Source organism: Cyprinodon tularosa, unplaced genomic scaffold, assembly GCF_016077235.1.
Source record: "Cyprinodon tularosa strain WSP-4 unplaced genomic scaffold, ASM1607723v1 ctg92, whole genome shotgun sequence".
NCBI classification, from domain to species: Eukaryota; Metazoa; Chordata; class Actinopteri; order Cyprinodontiformes; family Cyprinodontidae; genus Cyprinodon; species Cyprinodon tularosa.
In genome coordinates, this window is record NW_024039696.1 from 1,444,527 (window position 1) to 1,471,344 (window position 26,818).

Below are 26,818 nucleotides of genomic sequence, written 5' to 3' on the forward strand. Positions count from 1 at the left end.
TGTGTCAGTCCAGGCTAGCCAAACACTAGACAAAGCGCCACACAAAGCGGGTTGGAAAAGGAGTAAAAGCTGTGACGTGTTCTGTTTTGGCTTCATCACGGTCAGTAGAAACGGATATGACTAAAAACCAACAAGTCTGTGTTCACTTTTAAGCAGCACCGACAGCGCCGTCAGGAGAAGACGGAAAAACTGGTTTAAACCTCACCCAGCTGGATGACAGGTGGAACACTAACCGCTGTCAACCATCTTAACCGTTAATCTCAGGAAGATTTCCTGCTTTACAGATTGTTACAGTTTTTTTTTGTTTTGTTTTTTAACACGTTAAATTCATGTGGAAACTATGATTTTGTTATTTCATGATACAAATTATACAGTTAATATATTTTGGGGTTCAGTTTCTGTGATAACAGATTTTTCAAACTTTTTTTTTCCTATTAGAAACTAGAGCCTGAACGCAACACATGGGAATCTGATGGAAATATAGTTTTATATAAACTATACCCCTTCCAATGGGTATAGTTATTATACCCATTGGTCCCTGCTAAAAGTAGAAAGGCATTTCCATAGGATGACCGTGTTATATAGTGGAAATGGAGCCTTTGGAATAGTGTGCACCCAACATAAGGTTTTTGCATGTGTTCTAAGAAGGTCAGATTTGCTATCATCTAATCAGATCGTCTTCTTCCCTGTGCTTGCTGTGTCCCCTACATATTTTATAGCAAAATCCTGCTTAAATGGGAATTACATATAAATAATTGGTGGAGTACACCTCTGTCATGTCAATGCATTTCCACACCTAAGCTAAGCAGTGGTGGTTCTACACCAAATTTCCCAAGGGGGGTAGAGGGAGGCCAATGTTTATTCTTCAAAGCACAAAAACCAAAAATAACTCGCACAGAAAAATGGGAAGTAGCACATTGTGTAATCCAGTAAGTTAGCCAAAAAGCAAAAGCCACAGACCCTGATCTAGATGAAATCTGTGATTGTGATACAGATGTAGCTTAAAGTGAAAAAAAAAACTTAATTCCTAAATTATTGTTAGAGTAATGTGAAAGGGTAAAATATCAAACTGATCCTAAAGGTAAATCAGTTAGACTCTCCTATTGTTGAGGTTATCATCATAAGATATTGATTTAGTAGGCTATTATGCTTTCACTACAGGGTCCAGAACTGCAGTATAGAACTGCCCATTGTGGGAAGTCGCAGCCATACTGACTGCTACGCAAACGTAAACATAGCTCTGATACAACGTTGTTGTTGAAAGAAGAGACAGAAGTAGAGACAAAAAAGATGTTAAAATCCCGAAAAGGATCTGGAATTTAACGGGACACATTAAATAGAGAAGCCACGGACCGGTATGTTGACAAAATTAGCATTTTTAATCATTTGGATCCATATGAAGTTCCAAACAATGAGTGGAGCACCGATGAGTGAGCGCCTATACTTCAAAACGGTTCCGAAGCTACAAGTCCTTGGAGTCTCATATGCAGTTCATGAATGGATGGGTTCAGGAGCTGCAGATCATAAAGCCAGCAAACAGTGGGAACACAGTAATCCGTACGAAGGTAAGCTGTGATCAGACGGGCTCTGGAACCTGCTAGTTTAGCAACCGCTAATGCTAACAACCACTCACGCATGTAATGTACTTTTAACTAGCTGCTATGTGTTTCAAAGGTGTAGTTAGTAACGTTAACTGCCAACCCTCCACGTATTTGAGCCTTTTCCCGCTGCCGTTTTTATTATTTTCCCGTAAAAGATCCCAACTTTGAAGGAAAGAAACAAAGTAGGCTATAAAATAAAACCGTGCATCTTTAACTTACCAGAATGAAAATGCAGGGAACACGCTCTCAATGACAATGGAATACTATGGAAGGTTATGTTCGGTCGTCTTACAGCCGCGATCCAAGGTAGCCGACGACTCTTTATCTCTGACGCTTGGTCTCCATGGTTACGCCTCCAGGCAGGAAAGCGGTGGAAAGTTAACCCATTTTCTATGTTTTTCCCATGGCGATCATGTGTTGAGCTGTTACAGCCCACAATACAGCAACGGTTCACCATGGTTGAAATCAAGTTAAGGTGAAATTAATCAAATTAAAACACGGCTGAGAGGGAGTACAGTACGCGGTAGTCATAGGCAGTAGTCTGAGCCGCGGTAAAAGAAGCATTCAACATGGCGGCGACACAAAGTGCTTACGTCACGACGACCAAGCCCTATTAGGATCATATCAACTCCTCTAAGTTACATGTCTGGGCTGTAAGATAAAAGCTTCCCATTGTTTAAGTGACTCAATCAAATACTTTTCTAGTGTAATACATGCTTAACTATAAAGAAAATGGCTCAAAATTTGGCGATTAGCACATAAACACACTAGACCCAACGAATTCCTTTAAGCCTTTATAGAGCAAGTTACAGTTTTTTGTTTTGTTTTCCTTTGTTTCTCAGTTTTAAATGAGAACGCCAACATTTTCCAATGTTTGGAAAAAGCTTAAAACCAACTGTTAAAATAATTAATTTAAATCCATGTGAAAGATTTAAGATTGAAGACTTTGACTAGGCCACTCTGTTTTCAGAGTTGGCTGCAGTGGAGTGCTTCATATTATTGTCCCACTGTATAATCCAACTGTGTTTGAATTTAAGCCCACAAACTGGTGGTTTCCATCAGTTAGATCAGATCAACCAGGAGCTGATGATGCGGCCCCAGATCATCACACTACCTCCGCCATGTTTTATTGGGGAAATGAACCACGCTTTCAACAAAGTCTCATTAGATATTTTTAATAGATACAATTTTTAATCACTTGCATACCCCTTACAAATGGAGTCCCCCTTGTCTCTCAGTGAGGTCTAGAAGCACAAGATCTATATCCAGCCATTCAGCAAAAATACTGCTACATGGCTGTACATATTATTTTGGCATTTCACCATTTATGAGCCCTTGAATGATATATTACCTACTCTAAATTAAGTTGGAAAAAAAAGGTAAAACACTAATTGACAAGTTAAAAAGTTAATAAGCCCAGTTAACGATTATGTTTAGGTTTATAAACTAAAAAAGGTTATGTTGGATCAAACAAAAACTGTTTCTTTTACTCTTAGAATGTTTTTGTTTATAGAAGCACTTTTGTTATTTTGCCTAATTGTTATTACATTGACATTAATCGTGGCCATCGAAATGTCCCTTTTTTAATGTTCTAATTATGGTCTTTTCGTGGATTCATATAACACTATTGGCTTGAAATTTTTTGTACACATTAGGAATTATTTCACATAAACATTTTATAGTACATAACACGTGGTTATTTGCGCCAGGAATCAAACACTAAAGTGTTATAGATAATATTTTGGAACTTATTCTGATATTGTAAACAAAAAAAAGTCCATCAGTGTATGGAAAGTGATAGTTGAAATCCTGATCCGTTGGGCCATAATAAGGACCCGATGACGTCAGTATGCGACTTCCTTCCGTCCGACGTTGCGTGGAGCTGCCTCTCCGGCCGAACTAGCAAACCAGGAGACAAAAGCAACAAAGTGAACCCCCCTCCGGATCAATCTAATGTGTCACATTTAACCGTTTACAAGCCGAATCCCTCTGCTCGCACCGTCAGAGTGAATAGTAAGTATGCCGGGTTGATGTAAAGGTCTGAAAATGGGCTTTCTTAACGCCGGCAGGGCGTCGTGTTGAGAGCTTTCCTGATTCGGATCCCGTGCGGTTCGTGTGCTGCTTCGGTTGGGTTCTGCCTCCCAGGTTAGCTTGTATGTCCTAAGCGTGGCCTAGCTGGCAGCTAACCAGCTAGTCGTTTTGGTATGGTCCGATATTTACCGGCGTTTATCTTAATGTCTAGTCACAATAATAACTCTGTGTGTCCGCGTATAATAGCTGTGGATATTTTTGCTAAATTTAACGTGACATTAGGGCTATACCTGTGTGTTGCTTTTGTGTGTTTATTAGCTCTGTGGCTAACTATTAGCTCAAACATAGCCATCGTCGTGTTTACTAATGATGTAGTCTTACAGCTAAGAATATTTTTGACCAGTGCAGCTTATATAATACAAGAAGTGGTTTCATGGCTATAACACCCGATTTTCATTGAGACTAAGTGGAAATCTGTGGGCATCAGCCTGATGGAGACTGAGTTGTAAATAGCAGATGAACGGTAGCCCGTCGTGGCTATTTACCGCCGTCCTCACGCATCTTCCTGACTAGCACGTAAAGGCAAACCCGGAAAACTCCCCGCAGGCGATCAGTTATAGAAATCACATGAAATATTGCTTTTTGTTCTTACGGAAGAGGATTAGAGCCCCTGAAAAACTTAAAAAAAGTTAGCTGATTTTTAAATATTATTTCAGTTTAATGTGGGGAAAACTTCGACAATTTTGACTTTAATCTCAGAGTTCTGGCTTTAATCTCAGAGTTCTGGCTTTAATCTCAGAGTTCTGGCTTTAATCTCAGAGTTTTGGATCTTAATATAGATGGGTGCCATGAAGGAAAAGATGTGATAGCACTCAGTTTCACTGACAAAGATGTGAGTTGATTGGGAGGGCCAGTGACACATTGGTGGAAAATGACGGAATTAGGCGACTAATGGAGGAGCAGAAGGTGATAAAAACAAGAGAGCAGTTCTCTAAAACAGACATGGCTACAGCTTGATGCTAGCATGTTTGTTAGCTGTCAGAATTCTGAGAAAAATATCAGTATTCTGATAATCTGACAGTAATCTGACTTTTTTCTCAGAAATCTGACGTTTTTCTCAGAAATCTGACTTTAATCTCAGAAATCTGACTTTAATCTCAGAAATCAGATTTTTTTTCCCCCCTTAGAATTCTGAATTTAATCTCAGAATTTTGGACCTTAATGTAGATGGGCACCATGAAGGAAGAGATGTGGGAGCACTCAGCTTCACTGACAAAGATGTGGGTTGACTTTTTATATGCCCGAGGGGTCCCCGATGATGCTATTTCATTAATGGAAGAGCAGAAGGTGATTAAAACAAGAGAGCTAGTTTAGTCTTTAGAACAGACACGGCTACGGCTTGATGCTAACATGTTTGTTAGCTGTCAGAATTGAGTCAGAATTCTGACCTTTTTGTCATACTGAAATTAAATAAAAAAAAAAATCAGTTAAAACCTTTTTTAATTTTTCCAGTGGCCCTAATCCTCTTCTGTATGTTTTTTTTTTTCTAATTTACTTTCATCTGCAATATCATGATCGTTTTTTGTTGTTATACAGAGAGCGTGATTGTTGGTATTTGTACCATTTGTAACTTAAATATTTGTCTTGAAACCATTTAATTGTAAGCATGCAGTGTTGGGACCTTAAATGATAGGAATCCAGTTGCTATAGTAGTGAAATAGTTGCATGTCAAACTCCAAAAGAATGTTTTAAAAATGTATTAATGATACATGGTGTATTTAGGTTAAAGAAATAAATATTAACAATTTGAACTAATTTCTTGTTTATAATTGACAATCTCATTGTGTGAAACCAATAGGAACCTTCTGAAGTATATCGGTTCAGTATTTTGTATTAGTGGTTCTTAAACCATAGTCTTAAAGAACCCACACTTTTTTTATAATAATAATTCTGCTAATCTAGAAATAAGTAAAACAAATACTGGCTATTTATTTATTAGACACAAAAATATATTTAACAAATTATAATTTGGAGACTTGTACATCATCTGGACTTCTTATAGCTGCATCCAGCATTGTTTTTTGTATTATTTTATTAAGTAATATTTTTTTATATTTAATTTGTTCAGCTAGGAGAACTTTCATCCAGCCAAGTAACATAGCAACTCACATACTCTAAAGACTGAGACGATAATAAGGCATGTCATTCTTTTCAGCCCACATTTGACCTGGACAGATATTTTTTTATCTCCAATCCAGAAAAAAAAAAATCTTGGCAAATCTTAGAGAGTGTTTTATATTGTGCAAACTTAAGTTACCTCCCTGCCTCTTTTGCAAGCTTAACTAAACACCTACAAAACAGGATCTGGATAGATTTTCTCCTGTTCTGTTTCAAATTTCTGTTGATTCACAAATCAAAAATGTACTGGTACGCCTCGAATGGCATCCCATGAGGCACTGAGGTAGTTCTTCTTAATCTGTCAGCACTCACTCCCCTTTACTTGTTTTCATAAACTGTTTTAATAGTATGTTTACCAGACATTATCTTTAAATTAGAACGTCAGATCATAAATTTGGAGCAGGTAGAAGTCTGTTTGATGGTAATGCTGTTGTAGAGATTGACCATTTTTTATTACTGTTAAATCAGCTGTACCATATGTTTTGTTTATCACAGGATCTAATCCCTGCAGTTCTATGCGTGATTTTTTTTTTTTTTTTACCCTGGTTTTGCTGCAGTAGGTTAGAATACTGCTTCCTGGTTTGCTTGTTTACCTCAAATGCCTAACCACACTCAAAGCTGTGAACTGTTGATTTTTAGATTACAGGCCTGTTCAAAGCAATTACAGGTGCTTGTTGGCTTCTTGTTGGTTTACTGGTATAAAATGTGTTAAAAGCTCTTGATAGAGCATAACGATGCATGTATTCCCTTAAAGATAAGAAACTATATCAGGTTAAAGCCAAAAATAAATGAAATAAATGGGTTATTCATGGTTACTTTTTTTTTTTTTTTTTTGTTAGACTGGTTACTAGGGGTGCAACTAAAGGTATTTTGCATTATTAATCTATTATTAATCTGACAGCAAAAGGTTCCTCAAAGAAGATTTTTTGCAGAATTAAGTCAAGTGGAACTAAAACTTTTCCACTTGTGGAGTTCTGGATAAAGCACATTGTTAGACGAAAAAGTTTTTTTCTTCTTAATTACATTTTTTTTTTTTTTTTTTTACAATTTTGGTATAGCTACTGCTCTAGGTGGGTCACTTTTAGCAAAAGGCATGTTTTAGAGTCTCTATACTCTAATCGATTACTAAATTAGCTGACGATTATTTAAGTAATCAATCCGATTGTTTCAGCCCCACAAATGCTGATCGTAGTCTGAGAGTACGAAAAATGTATTGTGTAATTAAAGCTACAGTGTGTAATAATTACAGGGATATACAGTCAGAAATGTAATATATTATACATAACTATGTTATTTATTATCATCTACAAGCTCAGCCTCTTAACCTTAATATTTGCGTTGCCTTAGAATTCGTTATTTATAATTACATAGGAGCAGGTCTCGCAGCCATGGAGGCAGACATCTTTGCCCTACGGCAGCGCAGAGCCAACAAACTAGCGATTGCGAGATCGCTCATTACGCTCGAACTACGGCAAGTTGAGAGAGATGAACTGAGACGGTACTGAACAATAAATAATCTATACCCTACACAGACTAATGAAATACTATCTGTAAAATTATCTATGTAAACAAACCTCATCACTTGAGAAGGTAGGTGATGCGGACGTCGTGGAAGACATTTTGTCCTGTAACGCTCGCCGTACTGTTGGGGGGGAGATGTTCATGTTGCTGCGGTCTGCAGTCTGGACGTTAGATGTAGCTGAAAATTACACACTGTAGCTTTAAGTTTGCTCAAATGACTAGAATCTAATTGTTTTTAGAAAAAGTTTGAGCTTTGAGTGTGGAAATAATAAAATTTTGCATTAAATAAAATGCATTTCAACAAAATTCTTGAATAAAACAGTTTAGACTTTAATACAGAATTGCCCACAATCTGAATTTGTTTGATTTTGCTTGCATCAGAGAGCTTCAAATTTTTTTCCCTCTCCTAATCTTTCTCAGATAGGTTCTCTTTAGTTTCTGTTTACTGAATTTCGCTGTGCTCTATAACTTCTGTTCTATACTCAAAGGTGGCTAAAGAGTGGTATTTTCTAGTTCCTGTTTACAATCACTTACATTTTAAGTAATTTAAGTTTTTATTATTTAGCTTACAAAGGTTGTTGAAGCAAAGTGTTTTAACTATTGAATACGCAATGTTATGTCTGCTGAAACATAAAGAGACCATAGAGAATGAATGTTCTGCACCCCCTCATTACACAGTATTAATGATCCCTCCATTGTTTCTTTTTAAATCCTATAAATCCATATGGGATTCTGAGTCACTCAATATTTTAATACTGGTTAATTTGATCCCAGGAAGCAATTAAGGAGCCATTTTGATCTCTTCGGGCCCTTTTTGGCACCCTTAGGCTTGTTTGGGGATTGTGTGTCAATTTTTTAAACTAGCGCTCAGCTGTTACTTCAAAAACCCCGTTTTACTAATTTAATTACACAATTAAAATAGCTCATGATGGTGAGATAAGGTCTTTAGAAAAGTATAGAACAAACGGGTACTAAATTTGATATTGACCAAAGTGAAAATGGTGCAAATTTTAGCTTTTTGTTCTTTTTAGAACAATGGTCTTGCACTCAAATCTTTAAAGGCCACAGTCCTTCAACTTTTATGAAGTTCCAGACCCTATCCACCTTAATAAAATGGCTAAAATGTATCACCAGCATGCTGTTGAGCTCTGTATAGCTTTGCTAATGAGCTAATATGTGAGCTAATATTAGATGGTAAAAAAGTCTAAATATCTGCTCATTTACCGAAGCTGTAGTTGGCTGTGTGAGCAATAGGTCCCTTATAGCTGACCTTTTTTACTTTGGTAAAACTGAGTGATTGTCCTTAATTCTCCGTAAAATTTAATGATTGTCATTAATTCTCCATGCTAGATAAGGTTTTGTATTATTTTTAATGAGAAGTGTTTTCAAACAGACCATTTTCTTTTTTTAGCAAAGGAGAAAAAATTCAACCAGCTTACTTTTCAGGCAGGTGAGAGGCAATGGAGAGTAGGAGATGGGAGAGGAGCTTCATACAGCTGGGGAAAACTGCCTTCCTGGCAAATAAGACTAAATGAATGTTATTTAGTGAAGATTTTAAAACACCCCCTGTTAAATAATAGTTCAGCATTACTAATCTAAATAAGAGATTTGCATTTAGGTTTACTTGAATAAATGTGTAGGAGTAGAAGATGTTACAGATAAGCAAAAGTTTAATGGAAAAGGCTTTAAAGTTGACTAAATGCCTTTATATAAGTTAAAACTGACATGACTTGGAGCTAAAAATAAAAAAAAATGTTGCTATTTGTCTGAATAGAAATGAACTGCACTTTTTTAGATAATCAATCCCAGCTTATTTTGAAAATAATAATGGTATCACATTACTTAACTGTAAAGCAATCTATGAGTTTGGCTTTAATCCCCCAAACCAGCTTCCCTTATTTGGCCTTTACAGGAACCAGTTGGCAAAGGAAACTAAAACGTGCTTAGCTATGTCACACTTGTATTACCTGCTTTAGGAATCCTGTTTGTGCCTTTTGCATAGATCTTATCTTTTCGTTCTTCTTTCTCCATAGGTGGTGTGGAAAGAAGTAAAACTACTTTAGTTACAAATGGAGATGGACAAGCAGGCACTCAGGGTCAACGAAAGCAACACATCCAATACAACACCTCTTTGAGAAGCACCTTATCAATGACTATACCTGAAGTAAAGTGACTTTACTCAGCTACGCAAACCCAATTGATTCACAGAAACCATTGGGCTGCCACCATGGACGGGGAGGAGGATATTCCTCACCTGAGTGAGGATTTGTTCAGTGAACCTGAAGTGTCTGCAGAGAGTAAAAAAAGAGAGGCAAAAGGGACCTTCTTAAAAATTGAGGGACAGGAAGGCTACGTGTTCAAATCCTACAGCATTCATCCTCATTACCTCACAGATGCAAAATCCCCTAGTTGTTCTTCAACACTGGATAAAGACTCCCTCCCTACTTTCCATTTATCTTCTCAGGTAGACAAACAGTTGGAGTTGGAGAAAGTATGCGACATAGATTCATCTTCCCAAAATGCTGAAGGACATATGGGGATTGAGAAGTATGCAAATGGCAGCGGGCTGAGTGAAAACGTCAAAGATGATGGCAAGGATGCAAACGAAATGGTAGAAGAAATGCAAGATGACAGGTTACCATTTGGTGGAGCTATTGGCCCCTTTCTAACTCGAGACTGTGAAGAATATAGTAGTTTATTAAGTGGCTACACAAGCACCCTTTATGATGTTGCCATGGATGCCGTCACTCAGAGTCTTTTGTCATCTATGCGGGGTCAGGGAAGTCCCAGGAAAAAATCGGCTGCATGGAACCATTTCTGCATATCACCACGGGACAATACCAAAGCAATCTGTTTATACTGCATGAAAGAGTTCAGTAGGGGCAAGAACGAAAAAGACCTCAGCACAAGTTGTTTGATGAGGCACGTACGAAGGGCTCACCCCACTGTGCTTATACATGAGGGAGCAGATGCATCTTTATCAAGCCTGCCTGTTTCTTTCCCCTCATCATCAATACCTCCCTCCCCAAGCTCACCAAAAAATGGAGATTTAACAAATAGCATTCTTACTCCTGCCTCAAAGGAAACCTCTCCGTCCACATCCTCAGCTGAAAATTCAAGCCCATCATCCAAAGACGTGTTGCCCAAAGTCGAACTGAAACTAGAACCGAAACTAGAACCGATTACTAATGTCGACATTGTTAGTAGCAACTTTCTACCCCTTCCATCCTCACATTCCAGCGACAACAATGTCGAAGATATATTAGATGGAGGGTCTGAGTGCTTTTCTGGCACCCCAAAAGGCTCCAGTTCCCGCCGCAGGTCAGCCGTTTGGAAGCATTTCTATCTTTCCCCTGCTGACAGTTCAAAAGCTGTGTGTATCCACTGCATGAATGAGTTCAGTAGGGGCAAAAACGGAAAGGATCTCGGAACAAGCTGTCTCATCCGCCACATGTGGAGAGCCCACAAAGAGGTTGTGATTGAGGAAAATGGACAGGGCAACCACATTCCGCCACCCTATACGAATCCTCCTTCAATGACACCTCGCTCACAGCTACAGGATGTAATGGACATAAAAAAAGAGCCACCCTTTCTTATCTCATCACCAGAAACCATATCGGACGATCTACCCCAAAGCATAGAAGAAAGCATGGACATTAAGGAGGAGCGTGAAGAGCATCTCTCAGGGCAGGATTATTTTAACTTCTTCAAAACTCAGGGGGATGATAAACCACTAACTTCCACACCATCTGACCTCTCTGAAGGCCCCAGCTTCATGCAGGATCGTTTGGTTTTCCAGCAGAATAAGAAGATTATGAAACGGGTGAAATCTGAAGTTTGGCACCATTTCATAGTGTCACCGGTTGACCAGTTGAAAGCACTGTGCCGTTACTGCCCTTGTGTCATTAGTCGAGGCAAGCGGGGCGAGTTTGGGACAAGCTGCCTGATGAGGCATCTCGTGAGGCGTCACCCAGACATTATGAAAAACCAAAAATGCCTCGACGAGAAGAAATATTCCCCTCAACCTTACGAGCCCCTCACCTCAAATTCAGTTTCAGCCAAAGAAACTGACGGTCCTGAGAAAAAACCCCAACTCGTGCCAGTTTTCAGCAAAAAGACATCAAAACTGTGGAATCATTTTTCCATTTCCGTCTCTGATCCCACCAAGGTGGTCTGTTTGCACTGTAGCCGTACAATTAGCAGGGGGAAAAAGACTACGAACCTCGGCACAAGCTGCCTCCTCAGGCACATGCAAAGGTTCCATGAACATTTCCTTGAGCGTAACAGTGCTATCTCAGGTGATGTGCCGTCTGCTGAAATTCGCGTTAAACAAGAGGTGGTGGAAACCCCCTTTTATCAGCCAGAGCAAAACTGTGAGAGATTTGATGAAAACCATCCTGTTGCCAAAAAGATCACCAGGCTTATAGCGGAAATGCTCGCACTGGATCTTCAGCCATCAGCCATGGTAGAGAATTCTGGACTTTACAGACTGTTAGAATTCCTCAAGCCTCAGTATTCGCTACCACCTTCTTCTTATTTTACCAGCACTGCCATACCAGAAATCTATGAAAAGGTGAAAGATGTTGTGCTGACCCATCTAAAAGAGGCTGAAGGCGGGGTTGTCCACTTCACAACGAGTATTTGGGTCAGCAGCCAGACAAGGGAATACCTGACCCTTACCGCCCACTGGGCAACGTATGAGTCAAGTATCAGACCTCAAGGTCACGACTTCCACTGTTCTGCTCTCCTAAGTGTCTCACAAATAGATTGTGATCAAGATATGCACGACATCCCAAAGCAGCTCGAGTACCTGTGGGATTCCTGGATCACTTCACCGGGGCTGAAGAAGGGGATCACCTTAACAGATAATGCCGCCATCAAAAATACCCTTGAGGAGCACGGCCATGTTACTGTGGAGTGCTTTGGCCACACTATAGACCTCATTGTAAGTGAAGCCATAAAAAGCCAGAGAATGGTTCAAAACCTTCTGAGCATGGCTAGAAAGATCTGCGAACGGATCCACCGTTCGGCGACGGCAAAGGAAAAACTGGCAGAGCTTCAGAAGGTTCACCAGCTGCCGGAGAACCAGCTGATCCAGGACGTCCCATCCAAGTGGAGGACGTCCTATTTCATGCTGGAACGGCTGGTGGAGCAGAAGTTGGCCATTGATGAGTTGTCGATAGAGTGCAATTTTAGGGAGATAATCAGCTGTGACCAGTGGGAGGTGATGCTGTCTGTCTGTAATGCATTGAAACCGTTTGAGGTTGCCTACACAGAGCTGAGTAACCGCACTGCCTCTCTGGGACAGGTCATACCACTCATTCACATCCTTAACAGGAAAATAGATCTCCTATTTGATGAAACTGTGGGCATAGACAATATGCTGATGTCTCTAAAGGAAGCAATGATGAGCAGGATGTCGGAAACTCTGCATGACCCGCGTTACACCTGGGCCACCATGTTGGACCCTAGATACAAAACGTCATTGTTCACAGAAGAAGAAGCTGAACGTTGCAAACAAGATCTGATCCAGGAGCTAGACTCGTCCTCTTCTACCTCAGTTCCAGTTAACTCTGTCCTGTCCAACGGCTGCAGCGAGGACACAGTTTCCTCTGAAATCCCGCATTCAAACAGAGACAACCTCTGGTCCTTGATTCCTGAAGTCAGGCAAAACACAAGAGAAGAGAAGACCAAGTCCTCAGAGCTGGCAGTGCTGGAGTATTTAGAGGAGGACATTTTAGATCAAGGCTGTGACCCCTTGGACTATTGGAACCTGAAGAAGTTCCTGTGGCCTGATCTCGCCAAAGTAGCCGCCCGTTACGTGGGCTGCCCTCCCAGCATTGTCCCAGCTGAGACACTGTTCAGCACTGCCAGCATGAACTGTGCTCTAAACCAGCCCAGGCCCATGCTGGACAACTTAGAAGGACTGTTGTTTCTTAAGGTCAATCTCCCTTTGATCTATTTTAAGTACTGAACATTGTTGAGCATTAACTTGAAAACCGTTCTATCAAGGACCAAGTTGCATAGCTGTGAAACGGGTGGGGTTATGTGGAGCTAATTGTAAGATAGAGACTTATACACTGATTCTTAATGCAAAGGCCAGATTGAGGGTTTCTTGTGTTGTGTACTACTGTTAAACACTTTGAGCTGTTATGATGAAATGTCTCAGTGAGAAGTGTATCAGGGAGGGAGGGGATTGGCTTTTTTGTTTTGTTTGTTTTTTTAATAGTTGTAGGGGGTTGGTAATGATGTGTTTGCTAGTAACCTTTCTTTGTTTTGTTTTTTGTCCGTCTACTCTCTCCTTGTGCCTTAACCAAAACTACTTCTGGTCAAATGTTGTAAATATTATAGAACTGTGCAGATTGCATCAGGATAATTTTTCTTCTTAGGAATTTAAGATACAAAGATTTTTTTTTTTTCGTATGAAAACATGGCCCAAAAGAATAAATGCTGTGACTGAAAGACATAAGTTAACGCTATTTAATTTTTCTCTGTAAATTTGAGGCGCACGGTACTGTCACTTAGAAATAGTCTTTTTCTTATTTTTACTCGCTGAAATGTTTTTAATGAGATGTATCATGGTGTTGTATTTTCAGAATAGGATGGGTTCTTTGGAATATACCAATTGTCTCTTAAGCACAATTTAAGTTTATTTCCAGGGGGTTAAATTATGGGTTTATTATTGATTAACTGTACTGTACATTTTATAAGAAATGGAATTCTGAACCTAATTTGATAAACCTTTTAGCATTCAGACTGGAAAAATCAAAATTTTGTGGTCATTTGTAAATAAAGGTTTTACTTAAACAGTTTTCTTTTATTTTGTATGCTAGCTTTTGTAAGAAACTTCACCTTTAAGGGAAAAGTTGATATTTATTTATTTTTAAACACCAGTCTCAAAATATTGTGCAAATTATACTTTTTGTTTTAATGGTTTTGTTTGTATTTAGGAAATTTTAAGGGCTAAAGCATTTCAGTAAATCCTATTTATAAATTCTTGTATTACCTCTTTATGTTTGTGTTAGGCTAAACCATTTCCATTAAAAAAAATAGATTTTGAAGGAATTATTTTTTCAGGAGCAAGATCACAATCTTTATACAACTTTAGAAGAGAATGCAACCTTAGCAAACAATATGTCTGTAAACAGATTAATTTAGAAATATTAGCTCATGCTGTGAGGAAAAAGACAAGGTTGGGATTTTTGCCAATTCCAGCATTATTTTTGGAAATTTAAATAACCGTGCTCCCAGCTTGAAAAAGATAGGTGAAACTAGTACTCAGGAAGTTTTTAATTTGGGTCCTTTTTTCTTTGACATCTTGTCAGATTATCTTTTTTTAAGTTAAAAGAAATCTTGGTAAATTTTGTTCGGGCTGGTTTGGGCCTCAAGCTGCTTATATGGACCATTGAAAACAAAACAAAAAACAAGCGTGTTTTTTTTTTTCAGTGTGTAAATCAGGAAGAACATGGGTAGCACACCTGCTCCTGTGTGAATTATCATCCAATTAAACCTATTTAAAACTGTAGTAGACAACTTGCTTTGGCATTTTTTTTACTAAATGAAGACATAGTTAAAATAATGCAGGCAAGAACCTAAACATCTTTTTTATCTCAAAAAAAGACAACACACTTTAAGCTGCTTACTGTGTGGTTTTATTCGCTAATATTAGTTTACAAAATATATAAATCTGGCGTAAACAATAGATGATGTCTGCTAGGGTAGATCTATGTTGAATTTTGACACATGAAAAAAATATATCCTAGCAGCATCATATATTTGGTCAAATGAAAATTCAACCATCAAATTTCAGTTCATGTGTGTCTCGGTTTGGGCTTCCAGCTCTTTCTCTCCATCAGCACAGCTTTCCTCCTCAGATGCACTCTGATGGGCGGGAAGTTAGCCGCGCTGAAGGCGATGTTGCTGAAAGCCTCAATGAAGGCCAGAGGCTTATGAGTGTCCTGGAGCTGCTGTATCTTGGTAACGTTAGCCTCCATCAACAAGTGGGAGTACGTCTGGGTCTCAGGACTTGTGGTGCTTATGTCTTCTCTTTTGTCATATCTGTAGAATTGAAAAAAAGTATCAACATAATGTGAAGCAAGAGGGGCCCCATTTTATGAAGTGATACTAAAATATGACCTATTTGCATTATAAAAATCTAAAAAGATATAAAATACTAGATATTTTTAAAAAATAGCAGAAAATTCTGAGTGCTTTTAGTCAAACACAAAATGATTAGAAATAATGGTTTATTTCCAACAAAGTAAGAGTGAAGATAAACAACTTCTAATCGTGGGATGTGGTTTTGTGACAGCACTGTTTCTCAATACAAAATAGGGAAACAAGAAAACTTTTTCCTTGGAACAAATATAACTTATTTTTATTAGGCTCCTCTTTAAAATGGGAAAACATGTATAGCAATCTTTATAAATAAGAAAAAAATCTCTAAGAAGAACTTGGTTCTTTGGATACATTTCTTTAAGCAACTATTTTCTCCCAGGTCTGAGGGGATTTTCAGAGGTCCATATATCACAGCACAATCTGTTTTGAATAACGTTTTGTGTAAAATTGTGCTTCTGCCATAGAAACCATACATTTAAATACATTTTTACACATCTTTAGGAGAGGGGACAATAATTCCAGGGAACTGTTTATGCATCACTTACCTCCAGTTTTTGTTTTGCTCTAAGAAGCGTGAAACTCCTGTTTCAGCAGCAAAGGTGTCAATGTGAACAAAGACATCTGGAGGGGGAAACATATTTGTGCTTTTAATCTCTATTCACAGCATTAAAAACATATGTGTTGATAATAAGGGGTTAGATTAAATGGTGTGGTATCAGGTTTGAGAAGTTGCTAAAGCTCCAGAAGTGATTCTGACCTGCTGAGGCGGGCTGTAGCCTGTGGAGCTCCTGGATTCCTCGGCCTCCTGGGTAGTTGTGGTGAGAAACGTACAGACTAACACTAGTGTACACTGAGTTGATTAACAGCTGGCCAATTACAACTGCAGAGCCCAGTTTGTACATCCAGGATTTCTGGTAGTTGCACAATCTGAAAAAAAAAAAAAAAAAAGGAAATAAACATACTGGCAACATGATGTGAATGTTATTTTATTTTCTCTTGCCCACAATCAAGTTCAACTTGCATAAATGAGCAACCGCGTGCAGCTGCCAAATTGAGCACAGGGAAGGTGTAAATGATGAAACGCAGCTCCTTGTGAGGCAGCAGTGAATAGATGAGGATAAAGCCCACTGTGGGGAGCAGCAGCAGTCTTATTCGCTTGTCAAGGAGGCCAAGGGGTACGAAGAGCAGCATGCAGCCCAGGGCACGGGGTATGGCGGAGTAAAAATACCACAGAAAGGGCGAGGTCTAACAGAGAGAGGGGTTAAGGAGAACTTGGGGACAGATTGTCAAGATGAGGAAAGTTACTTTTGTGTATTTGCATAACAGGATTTGAAAAATGCAAAAAAACATAAAACAACTTGACTTATTTTTCCTAAAAGGATATTCCCCAGTTAGAACTTTTATTAAGAATAGTGTTGTACCACAGCACCTGCCCCTCAGGCCACAAAAGCTTCCTCCAGAAGAAGGTGTCAACAGCCACTGTCAGAGCTGCAAAAAAGGAAACAAAAACCAAATTTCTGCTTTAATCTAATGCACTTTTAGTAATAGCATCTTTTAGGTATCCTTTATTAAAAAAATAAAGCTGCATATCTGCAAAAACAACCTAAAACAACTTCTGTCTATTGTTAGGTACAGCAGAGGACCCGTCATACTGTATGTTGTCTGTTTTCTAAGGAAGCTGCAAAGATTTTTCATTTTAAGTGGCCATTGGATTTGTCCACCTCAGTAAACACTGTAACGTCTGCACTCACTCAGGGAAAAGAGTCCAGCAGGAGCAGCGTAGTAGATCAGCTGCAGCAGCCCTAGCCTCCTGCTCAGCAGTGACATCAGCAACATGAGGCCTAGCAAGATGCAGAGCTCAGATCGGATCACGATGATGACCAAAGCAGAGAGGCTGATGAACCAGCCGTGTTTCTGAGCCATCCAAGACGTAAACGCTACAAGAACTGGAGAAGCAATATTTCACTCATAAATTGAGAAATTCAACAAGATTCCCTCAGTAATGATGTGTTATTAGTGCAGCTTACCTATCGGTAGTGCAAAGACATTAGGGAGTGTCCTGGTGCTGTAAAACATGAGGTGAAACTGGGATGCACAGGTCAGACAAAAAAGCCCTGCAACTGTGGAGCCAAACTGCCTCCTCGCTTCTCTCTGCATGAACCATAAAGCGCTGATCACGCAAAATCCCAGCGAGGCTCGGACTGTTCAGAACACAGATTAAAGAGCTTTACAAAGGTCAGTTTAAAGCAGTCATTGACTGTGGGTTTACTTACCTATAAGCAGAGTGTAAAACTTTGGGGCCTCCAAGAGAGAGGATAGAAAAACAGCAGGAGAGCTGAGTGCAGAGAGAAACAGGGGACCGAGAAAAGTACGTGGCACAACTCCAGGGAATTCATGATGGTCATACTAAGAGACAGAAAGAATATTTTATAGTTTCAAACACCCTAAAACCAATTAAACACTAAAAAAGCTATTGTTAGTATTTAGAGATGCAGGGACCTGACTTGGGGGGCCAATTTCTGAGCTCTGCATTTTGTAAAACTTAGGATCTACTGATGCTGATTTGAACTAAAAATATTTATTTTAAACAAAGTCTATAATATATATTTGTTAGTTTTATAGCTCTCCTGCTTGAGCTAAATTTATATGGTTAGCTTTATATTATTCATTAATTATTAATAATTAAGTTTTACGCAATCTACTACATGTATCTGTTAAACAGGTATATTATTAGCTATTATGAAAAATGTATTTTTTCCTAATTACGTTTATTTCAAATATAGATAAATAGTAGGTTTACTGAAGATGATTAGGGTCACTGAAAACAAAAGTTAACTGATTTTTACGTCTTATTTCAGTATAATATGAGAAAAAAAGTCAGAATTCTGAGATTAAAGTCTGAATTCTGAGATTGGAGACGGAATTCTGAGATTAAAGTCAGAATTTTGAGAAAAAAAGTCAGAATTTTGAGAAAAAAAGTCAGAATTCTGAGATTGGAGACGGAATTCTGAGATTAAAGTCGGAATTCTGAGATTAAAGTCAAAATTCTCACTTTTTTTTCCTCATATACTGAAATAAAATGTAAAAATCAGTTAACTTGAACTTGGTTGAAATAGGACTACATTAATTATTTTCTATGCAATTTCACTTTTTTTATTTTTATTATTTAAACCAAGAATTAAGACTGATTTCTCTTCCATTTGTCACTTTAAACCAGTTGTGGTTTGTAACTTGTGCGCATGCGTGTGATTTACCTTCTGCATCACTGAAATGCTGCTTACCTTATCAAAATCAAGCCTGTAATATAGTATGTCGTGCGTCGCTTGTAGATTAAAGCTTTCTTCGACTTTAGTGAAAGGACAAATGAATAAGTGCAGGAGGCTCACAGAAATTAATAAAAGCAACAGAGGCAGCCCCAAAAATTTTTTCTTCTCCGCCATGACAGCTGTAGAACCGATAGCTTTACTTCCGGTCAACACCGGAAGTAAAACGATAACATAGTTTTCGTCGTTAACTTTTAATTGTGTTTTACAAAAAAAATGTATTACATTTGTTTAAAAATTTAAGTAGATGTTTATTGCAAAAATATAAAATACATATATATTAAAAACCATCTGGCTAGTTGAATTTTCCACATGTGGTTGGACTTTATGTCCCGGTCGTGGCGGCTTCTGATTGGTTATTTTAATGATTGATAGGTGGTCTAACCAATCAATGCAAGCCACAATCAGGCTTGGAGGCTGACGCGGAAAACTAGAAAAGCATCCCTTTTTCTACGACCCGGCATGTAAATACTACTTAGCGACGTCGGTCGAGGCAGGGAAGGCCTGTGATGAATTGGATTTGCATGTGGATGGTCGTTTGGTGCATGGCGCGTGTTTTGAAGCTGCTTATGGAGAAATGTCCTGGGCCGTGAGTAGTGAGGAAACAGGAAGCGATTCTTGTGGGATGGAAGAGGGAAATAGTGACAATGAAGGTTGGAAGATAGCAACACCAAAAAATGAGAAAAAGCGGAAAAAACAGAGATCAGTTCAAGGGGAATCTAGTTCAGAACAATCCAGTGATGATTATTCCATACATTCCACAGCACAACAAAATGAATTCAAAGTCATATTCAAAGTCGTTAATCAGGCAGACTCTTTTACAAATTGGAATCCGGTTCACTTAACAAAAACCATCAATAAACTTGTCGGAGAAGTCAAAGGTGCCAGAATTCTGTACAGTGGAGACCTGCTAATTAACTGCAGAGACAGCGCCCAGCAAGGCAAAGCAATACGGATCAACAAAATTGACGGGATAAGAGTTCAGTGCAGCTTAATGGAGAACAAAAAGATCAGCAGGGGAGTCATTGGAGGAGTTCCTCTAAAAATTTCTGAAAAAGAGATTCTGGAAAACATAAGCGGTGCAAAAGTAAAAGAAGTAAAACGGTTAAAAACAACAAGAAACGGAGAAAGATCTGACAGTTTATCTGTGCTAATTAAATTCGAAGAAGAGCAATTACCAAGCAAAGTATTCATCGGTTACATAAGCTATAATGTCAAAATCTACAATCCTCCACCATTGAGATGTTTCAAATGCCAAAAATTCGGTCACATTGCAGCAGTTTGTAAAGGGAAACAGAGGTGTGGAAGGTGTGCAGGAGAACATGAGTACGGAAAATGTGGAAAAGAAGCTAAAATAAAATGCTGTAATTGTGGTGGAGAACATACTGCTGCTTATCGCGGCTGTGAAGCAAGCAAAAGGTCTGAGGAAATTAAAAAAATGAAATTTGAGCTCGGAATAACCTACGCTGAAGCTGCAAAAAGGATCCCATCTCAGTCAGAAAAACCCAAACCTACAGTTCAACACACGGCAAATTCCAAACCTCTAGAGAAATCTCTAAAAATTGATGAAGACTCACTTATTGTTAAAAAGACAAATTTTTGTTCTTTTCATGGTAGAAGTGATTAACTGTACTGCACAGACAACAAAAAAAACGGAAAAAATCAAAATAATAGTGAAGGCTGCAGAAAAATACCTGGACATTAAAGATTTGAACTGGGAGATGGTTGGAAGTATGATGGGAGGACCGATGGGATCATCAGAAACTGGCAGAGTTACGATGACCTAGAGTAAATTAAAATTATATGGGCAAATGTGATTTAGTATTATGTTGGTTTAAGTTACACAGGTTTTTTTTTTTTTTTTTTTTTTTTTTTTTTTTTTTTTTTTTTTTTTTTTTTTTTTTTTTTTTTTTTTTTTGGGGGGGGTGAATCGTTTCCTGTTTTCTTGCTTTACTCCATATCAGTTGGTGGCGGTAATGCACAATTCACAAGTCTGCCAACCGCCATAAAATCCCATAAGAAGAAGAAGAATACTACTTAGCCCGCTTTGCATAGATACCGGTATCTTTGATTTGATGTTCTGAGCAGCTAGTTTAAATGTTTCTAACCGTTTGTAGCTAGGTGTGGAGCGATTTGTAAAGAAAGGAAAGCGTGTTCCTGTCATGAAAGTGTGTGTTTGTCTGGGTGAGAGATGCTGTCCTCCTGCGGTCCATATCTGCGTCTCCTCTCTTGCTCTTTTATTCTTTTTTTACTCTTCAAATCCAACCACGCCAAGAGGGATTTAAAAACCGCCTGTACCACTTGCCAGCAGATCACCGACAACTTCAACAAGGTCAGAAATCATCAAAAACAGCCTCTAAACATACTTTAGTTTGATAAAATATGCACTCTCTGTTGAGTTTCTCACATTTCTTCTTGAGATGATTGATGGGTGTAAGTGAATTTATACAATTATATCTGTTAAGTGTGGCGTTTTTGTGTTTTCAGCCCCTTTGAAGATTCAAGTCACAGCAGACTCAGGGTCAAAGGTCATGTTGTGGCCCCATATGAGGTCCTTGATCAACCATAGTGGATTCTTTAAGATCCATTTTGAAAATTAATCTAAACAGTAAATATTTATGTTTAAAGATGTAAAAAAAAAAAAAAAAAACATTACATAAAAAAAAACTATATTGGTTTTCCTGGCCATCTATTATATAATTACACCAATTTGTAGAAATGTTTATGTAGTTAAATTGTTTGGATCATGACTCCACTCTGATATGATTTTGTGGGTCAAAGGCTGAAATGTTTGCGGACCTCTGATGTAGGGGAAACTGTAACCATGTGGGAAACGGCATTCAGATCACATGAAACAGAAGATAAACTTAATACAATTATTTGAGTATTTTTTTTATTGAAAAACACCCCATTCCGTTTGTATGGCAAGCTGAAAATTTCTCCAATTTGAAATCCAAACAGGAATGCCTCATTAAGTCAGAACAGAAAAAAAAAATAACTTATTTCTGTATTCAAGATGGCTTCTACCAGAATTATCAGTAAAACATTCCTATATTGACCACTTTTCTGTTGAATCAGTCCTTTATCATTTATGTATCATTGATTTTCATTGGGAGCTGTGCAGTGGCTTGCAGGAAAAAGGTTCTGGGTTCGATTCCCGGCCCGTGAATGGAGTTTGCATGTTCTCCCTGTGCACGTGTGGGTTCTCTCCGGGTACTCCGACTTCCTCCCACAGTCCAAAAACATGACTGTTTTAACTGTTTTAATTGTTTTAACAGGTTCATTGGTTTCTCTAAATTCTCCTTAGGTGTGAGTGTGTTTGTGAATGGTTGTTAGTCCTGTTTGTCTCTGTGTTGCCCGTTGACAGCTGGAGATAAGCACCAGCACCCCTCACGATCCCAGCAGGGATAAGCTTGACGGAAAATGGATGGATGGATCATTTTCATTGCTTATATGAGCAAAATAAAAGATAGAACGGTGTTGTTGTCATTGTTAAAGTTGAGAAACAGCTGTAGGCTTGATATGCTATGACATGAAATTTCTTCACTCCGACTTCTCAGGTCTGTTTTCCGGGGTAAATTTGAACGCAACATATGAAAAAAAAAAAAAAAAAAAACCCTGTCTATGGTGTAAAAGGCTCAGTGAAACATGGATTTGGCCACATCATGATGAGGGGATCCTTTTCTGCAACAGGAGGGGATTCTAGTTTGAATTCATGGGAAGTTTTATTTAGCTTATTTCAGGGCAATCCTATATAAACATAACATTGACTTTGCCTGAGTAATTTAGCAAAGAATGGGTAAAAAAAAAACACCCAGTGTTTTGTAGACTCAACCTCATCAAAACCCTTAACTGATATTTCAGCAGGAGGCATTAATATAAGAAAAATACCCATTTATCTTTTTTTCCCCTCTTAATTCATAATTTGCACTAAATTGTGGAGCTCTATATAATAATTTTCTTGCTGCATTATTATCCCACAGGTTTATCACCTCCTATTTTTAAAGTAGGAACAACTTGTTCAACTGTTTTTTTTAGGGCTTTGAGAGAACAGCCAAGCAGAACTTCGGAGGAGGCAACACGGCCTGGGAGGAGAGAAAACTATCCAAGTATGAGACGAGGTGAGTGATCCAGATCATCCTGCCCTCTGCGAGCTGCAGGTCATCCTGCCATAGAGCAGTTTGACCTTGTTTTAGATAACAGCAAAGAAAAAGGCATGAAAAAAAACAGGATTGTACAGAACTCCACAGATTACAGAACCTTAACTCTAACTTCCTGCAGTGTCGTACCTTCCAACTTTTTCCTCTTTTCTTCTACATGCATGTCTGCTCTCTGCAGTGAGATTCGCCTGATGGAGATTCTGGAGCATCTATGTGAAAGCAGCAGCTTTGAGTGCAACCGTATGGTGGAGGAACACGAGGAGCACTTTGAGACCTGGTGGTTTAAAAAGTAGGTGTTGGGTGACATTTTGAAACCAGTGCATTAAATGAGAAACATTCAATGATTTTAAACCATGGCTTTGAAAATGATCTGGCTTTATAAACTACTAGGGTTCTTTTAGACATCATGCTTCTGACTTTTTACTTCAGCTTGCATCTTCATACACATTTAAACTTTCATTTCCTCTCTTCCCTTCTGCAGGAAAACCAAACATCCCGATCTGCATAAGTGGTTCTGCATAGAGACCATCAAGGTTTGCTGTCCAAAGGGAACATTTGGACCTGACTGCAACAGTAAGGAGCTATCCAGATCAACTCCTCGGCTATTAAGGTCTAAAAGTGTCCGCTACAAATAAACGTTTCATTTTATTTCCCGTCCTGTAGCTTGTATAGGAGGCTCTGAGAGGCCGTGTCATGGTAATGGAGCGTGTGACGGTGACGGGACCCGAGGAGGCAACGGGAAATGCAGCTGCGACAACGCCTATAAAGGAGAGTTCTGCTTAGACTGCATCGATGGGTATTTCAACGAAGTCAGGAACGACACTTTCTCTTTGTGTACGGGTAAGTTTTAAGGCAACATGACCAGGAGGGGAAGTGGTTAAGTGAATTAGTTAATGACTCAGAGGTTATATCCTCTCACAGAGTGCCACAGGTCTTGTAAGACCTGCACTGGAGCAACCAACGAGGACTGTGACGAGTGTAAGGAGGGCTGGGAGGACCAAGGAGCCTGTGTTGGTAGGTGGAACACACTCCAAACTGTATGTGAAGTAGCCGGTCAAGTATGAGGTTAATTGGTGTCCAAAGCTATAGTGCGCCTAAGAAGTCTAACAATAAATATGAATTTGAGATATAGAAATACAACTTAAAATTGTGTGCAAATATGATGGGTGCAAAAGCAACAACATGAAAAATCAAAAGCAAAACTAAAATATCAAGGTTAAGACTAACTTTGAAAGGCAATACTCTAAAGAATAAAAGTGAACTAGAAAGATGCCTATCCTGAGAATATTACAATAACCAAATGTTATGCAAATGGAATTGGAGTGAAGTACATAATACAAACCAGCATAAAGCTATGCAATAAAATGCTAAACTAAAAAGTATCAAACTGCCGTTGTAAAGAAATTCCTCGGTTCCCTTTTGGTCAAGGTTGTTGGATATATAAGTTAAAAACATTGAAACACAATGTCCAATTAAAGTAATGTTAAACAAGGTGCGCTAAGATCTCTCAAGTTATTATATTTTCATTTTAGGTTTGGGCAAAGTTGGAAAGGATAGTGGTCTTCCTAACAGCAGAGGCATCCATTGTTTCATAATACATCCTTTACATTTTTTTTTCTTCCTGCAATTTTGCTCCCTGTCCAGCAGATGGCGCCCTATGCAACTGCCTGTACCCTTTCAGCAAAGCCTGTCATCTGAAACTATTGAGTTAAATACAAATGCACACCACACTTTTCAGGGATTAAAATGTTTTTACAGCTGCAGAAAAAAGATGTTTGTTACTGATGTGCATGTATGAATATTTGTTTTTTCTTATGATGCAATGACATGCATCCTGTTCTGCAGATATAGCTGTGTGATTTTATACTGAAGAAAGACTAATCTGGTATGTTTAAATGTTTTTAATACTGATCTGCAGATGTGAACGAGTGCACCCAAGAGCCTTCACCATGCAAAGAGGATCAATACTGCCTTAATAGTGAAGGCTCCTACTCCTGCAAAGGTAAGGAGACATCCAGGGTACCATCAGCTCCCACAGACTGAAAGGAGACTAATGCATGAGTCGAGGTATTTTTACCACTCCAAATCAGCTAAACGTGGAATAAAATGTCTTTAATTGTATTCTGCAGCTTGTGACAAAGCCTGCGCTGGGTGCAGTGGACCTGGTTCTGATGAGTGCCAGGCTTGTGCTGAAGGCTATCAGGATGTAGAAGGATCCTGCACAGGTAGGATGGAAAGATTTTCAGTGCGATGCATTTTTCTTGATCAATTGATTATTTGTTTAAGTCTTTGATAAAGCAAGAATCAGCCTTTTGTATATTGTTGAACTGATTTTTACCCTTGTTACTACTTTAAGTGAATTGGGTTTACTTGTTTTCTAGATGTTGACGAGTGCTCTCAGTCTGAGCCTGCGTGTCCAAAGGAACACCAGGAGTGTGTCAACAATAAAGGTAGCTTCAGCTGCATCTGCTCCAGTGGCTATGAGGAGAAGGATGGAGAGTGCATCCAACAGAACGGTGAGGCTGAATGCATTAAGTACCCAGTTAAACAAAGCACAGACATCAGTGCGTGTAGAGAGGAATTGTTTCACTATTCTACCATGCTTCCTTTGACCTTAGATCCAGCAGAAGAGTCTGAAGAACCGCAGGCAACTACGGAGCCACATGGGGAGCTCTAATGTCACAATGGGAGCAGTATGGACTAACTGAACCTCATTATGTTTTTTTTTTTTTTTTTTTTTACTTCGACCACATGCACTTAAGATGCCACCTGCTTTCAAAACTTTACTTTCAGCAGTGAAATAAGATGGAGACGGGACATTTTATTCTATGTGCAACTTTTCATTTGTTGTTTTTAATAGTGAAAGTTTTCAATAAAAGTGAGTTATGTTCAGTTCTTCATGATTTAAATGTTAATATTAGCTCTTTATTTTCAATTGAGCAAGTTTAAAGAACAAATTTCAAAATATAAATGTAGTGAGGGTATTACTTAGTATTGCAGTGATTCGAAATTACCACAAGATGGCAGTGTTGTCTTGAGATTTGCCTTCTGAACACATGCTGGAAGATAAGCGGGCTTTTGTGTTGCAGTGGCTATAGATGGCCACACGGTGGCAGTGTTGGCTGGAAAACATTGGATCCTCGCCGCTCACATGACTGGAATTGATCCAGAAAGGGCTGGATGGTGTGTGGGTGTTTTAAATCCTCTCTACTGTGCACTCAGTATCCTTAACAATACAATATTTCTACTTACATTGATCCAAAGTTTATTTTACAGCCTGTGGTGATCAAAGCACATTTTTTCCCACTCTCAGAGGTTATTGATTTAAGAGATTAATCCACCTCTAAATTGCTTTCATTGAGCTGATGGAGGAAAATGTTAGAGGAGGTGGTTAAAATGCAGAACTTTTACAGGTGCTGGTCATAAAATTAGAATATCATGAAAAAGTAGATTGATTTCAGTAATTCCATTTAAAAAGTGAAACTTGTATATTATATTCATACATTACATACAAACTCATATATTTCAGATGTTTATTTTGTTTAATTTTGATGATTACAAATGACAACAAATGAAAATCTCAAATTCATCATATCAGAAAATTAGAATATTACTGAAGACCAATAAAAACAAAGGATTTATAGAAATGTTGGCCAACTGAAAAGTATGAACATGAAAAGTATGAGCATGTACAGCACTCAGTATTTAGTTGGGCCTCCTTTGGCCTGTATTACTGCAGCAATGCGGCGTGGCATGGAGTCGATCAGTCTGTGGCACTGCTCAGGTGTTATGATAGCCCAGGTTGCTCTAATAGTGGCTTTTAGCTCTTCTGAATTGTTGGGTCTGGTGTATTGCATCTTCTTCTTCACAATACCCCATAGATTTT

General features: G+C 38.6%; 3 protein-coding genes across 4 annotated transcripts; 2 read left to right on the plus strand and 1 right to left on the minus strand.

The window, feature by feature from the left end:
- Positions 1-42: 42 nt before the first annotated feature.
- zbed4 (zinc finger, BED-type containing 4) lies at positions 43-14,143 on the plus strand. Of its 2 annotated transcripts, none has more exons than XM_038274521.1 (2): positions 43-100; positions 9,365-14,143. In XM_038274521.1, the coding sequence occupies exon 2, from the start codon at positions 9,559-9,561 to the stop codon at positions 13,303-13,305; it is 3,747 nt and encodes a 1,248-aa protein (XP_038130449.1). In that variant the 5' UTR covers positions 43-100; positions 9,365-9,558; the 3' UTR covers positions 13,306-14,143. The 2 variants fall into 2 exon arrangements, with proteins under 2 accessions (XP_038130449.1, XP_038130448.1); XM_038274520.1 differs by lacking the exon at positions 43-100 and adding an exon at positions 3,458-3,614.
- An 875-nt stretch (positions 14,144-15,018) lies between these two features.
- alg12 (ALG12 alpha-1,6-mannosyltransferase) lies at positions 15,019-18,915 on the minus strand. The gene is made up of 9 exons (XM_038274523.1): positions 18,731-18,915; positions 17,723-17,855; positions 17,477-17,650; positions 17,201-17,395; positions 16,834-16,937; positions 16,471-16,694; positions 16,207-16,376; positions 15,995-16,070; positions 15,019-15,389 (listed from the first exon to the last, which is right to left on the minus strand). The coding sequence occupies exons 1-9, from the start codon at positions 18,887-18,889 to the stop codon at positions 15,143-15,145; spliced, it is 1,482 nt and encodes a 493-aa protein (XP_038130451.1). The 5' UTR covers positions 18,890-18,915; the 3' UTR covers positions 15,019-15,142.
- A 1,892-nt stretch (positions 18,916-20,807) lies between these two features.
- creld2 (cysteine-rich with EGF-like domains 2) lies at positions 20,808-25,710 on the plus strand. The gene is made up of 10 exons (XM_038274503.1): positions 20,808-21,104; positions 22,811-22,893; positions 23,111-23,221; positions 23,414-23,505; positions 23,596-23,772; positions 23,854-23,946; positions 24,851-24,934; positions 25,062-25,157; positions 25,314-25,448; positions 25,551-25,710. Exons 1-10 carry the CDS (start codon positions 20,964-20,966, stop codon positions 25,607-25,609), a joined length of 1,071 nt encoding a protein of 356 aa, XP_038130431.1. The 5' UTR covers positions 20,808-20,963; the 3' UTR covers positions 25,610-25,710.
- Positions 25,711-26,818: the final 1,108 nt, after the last annotated feature.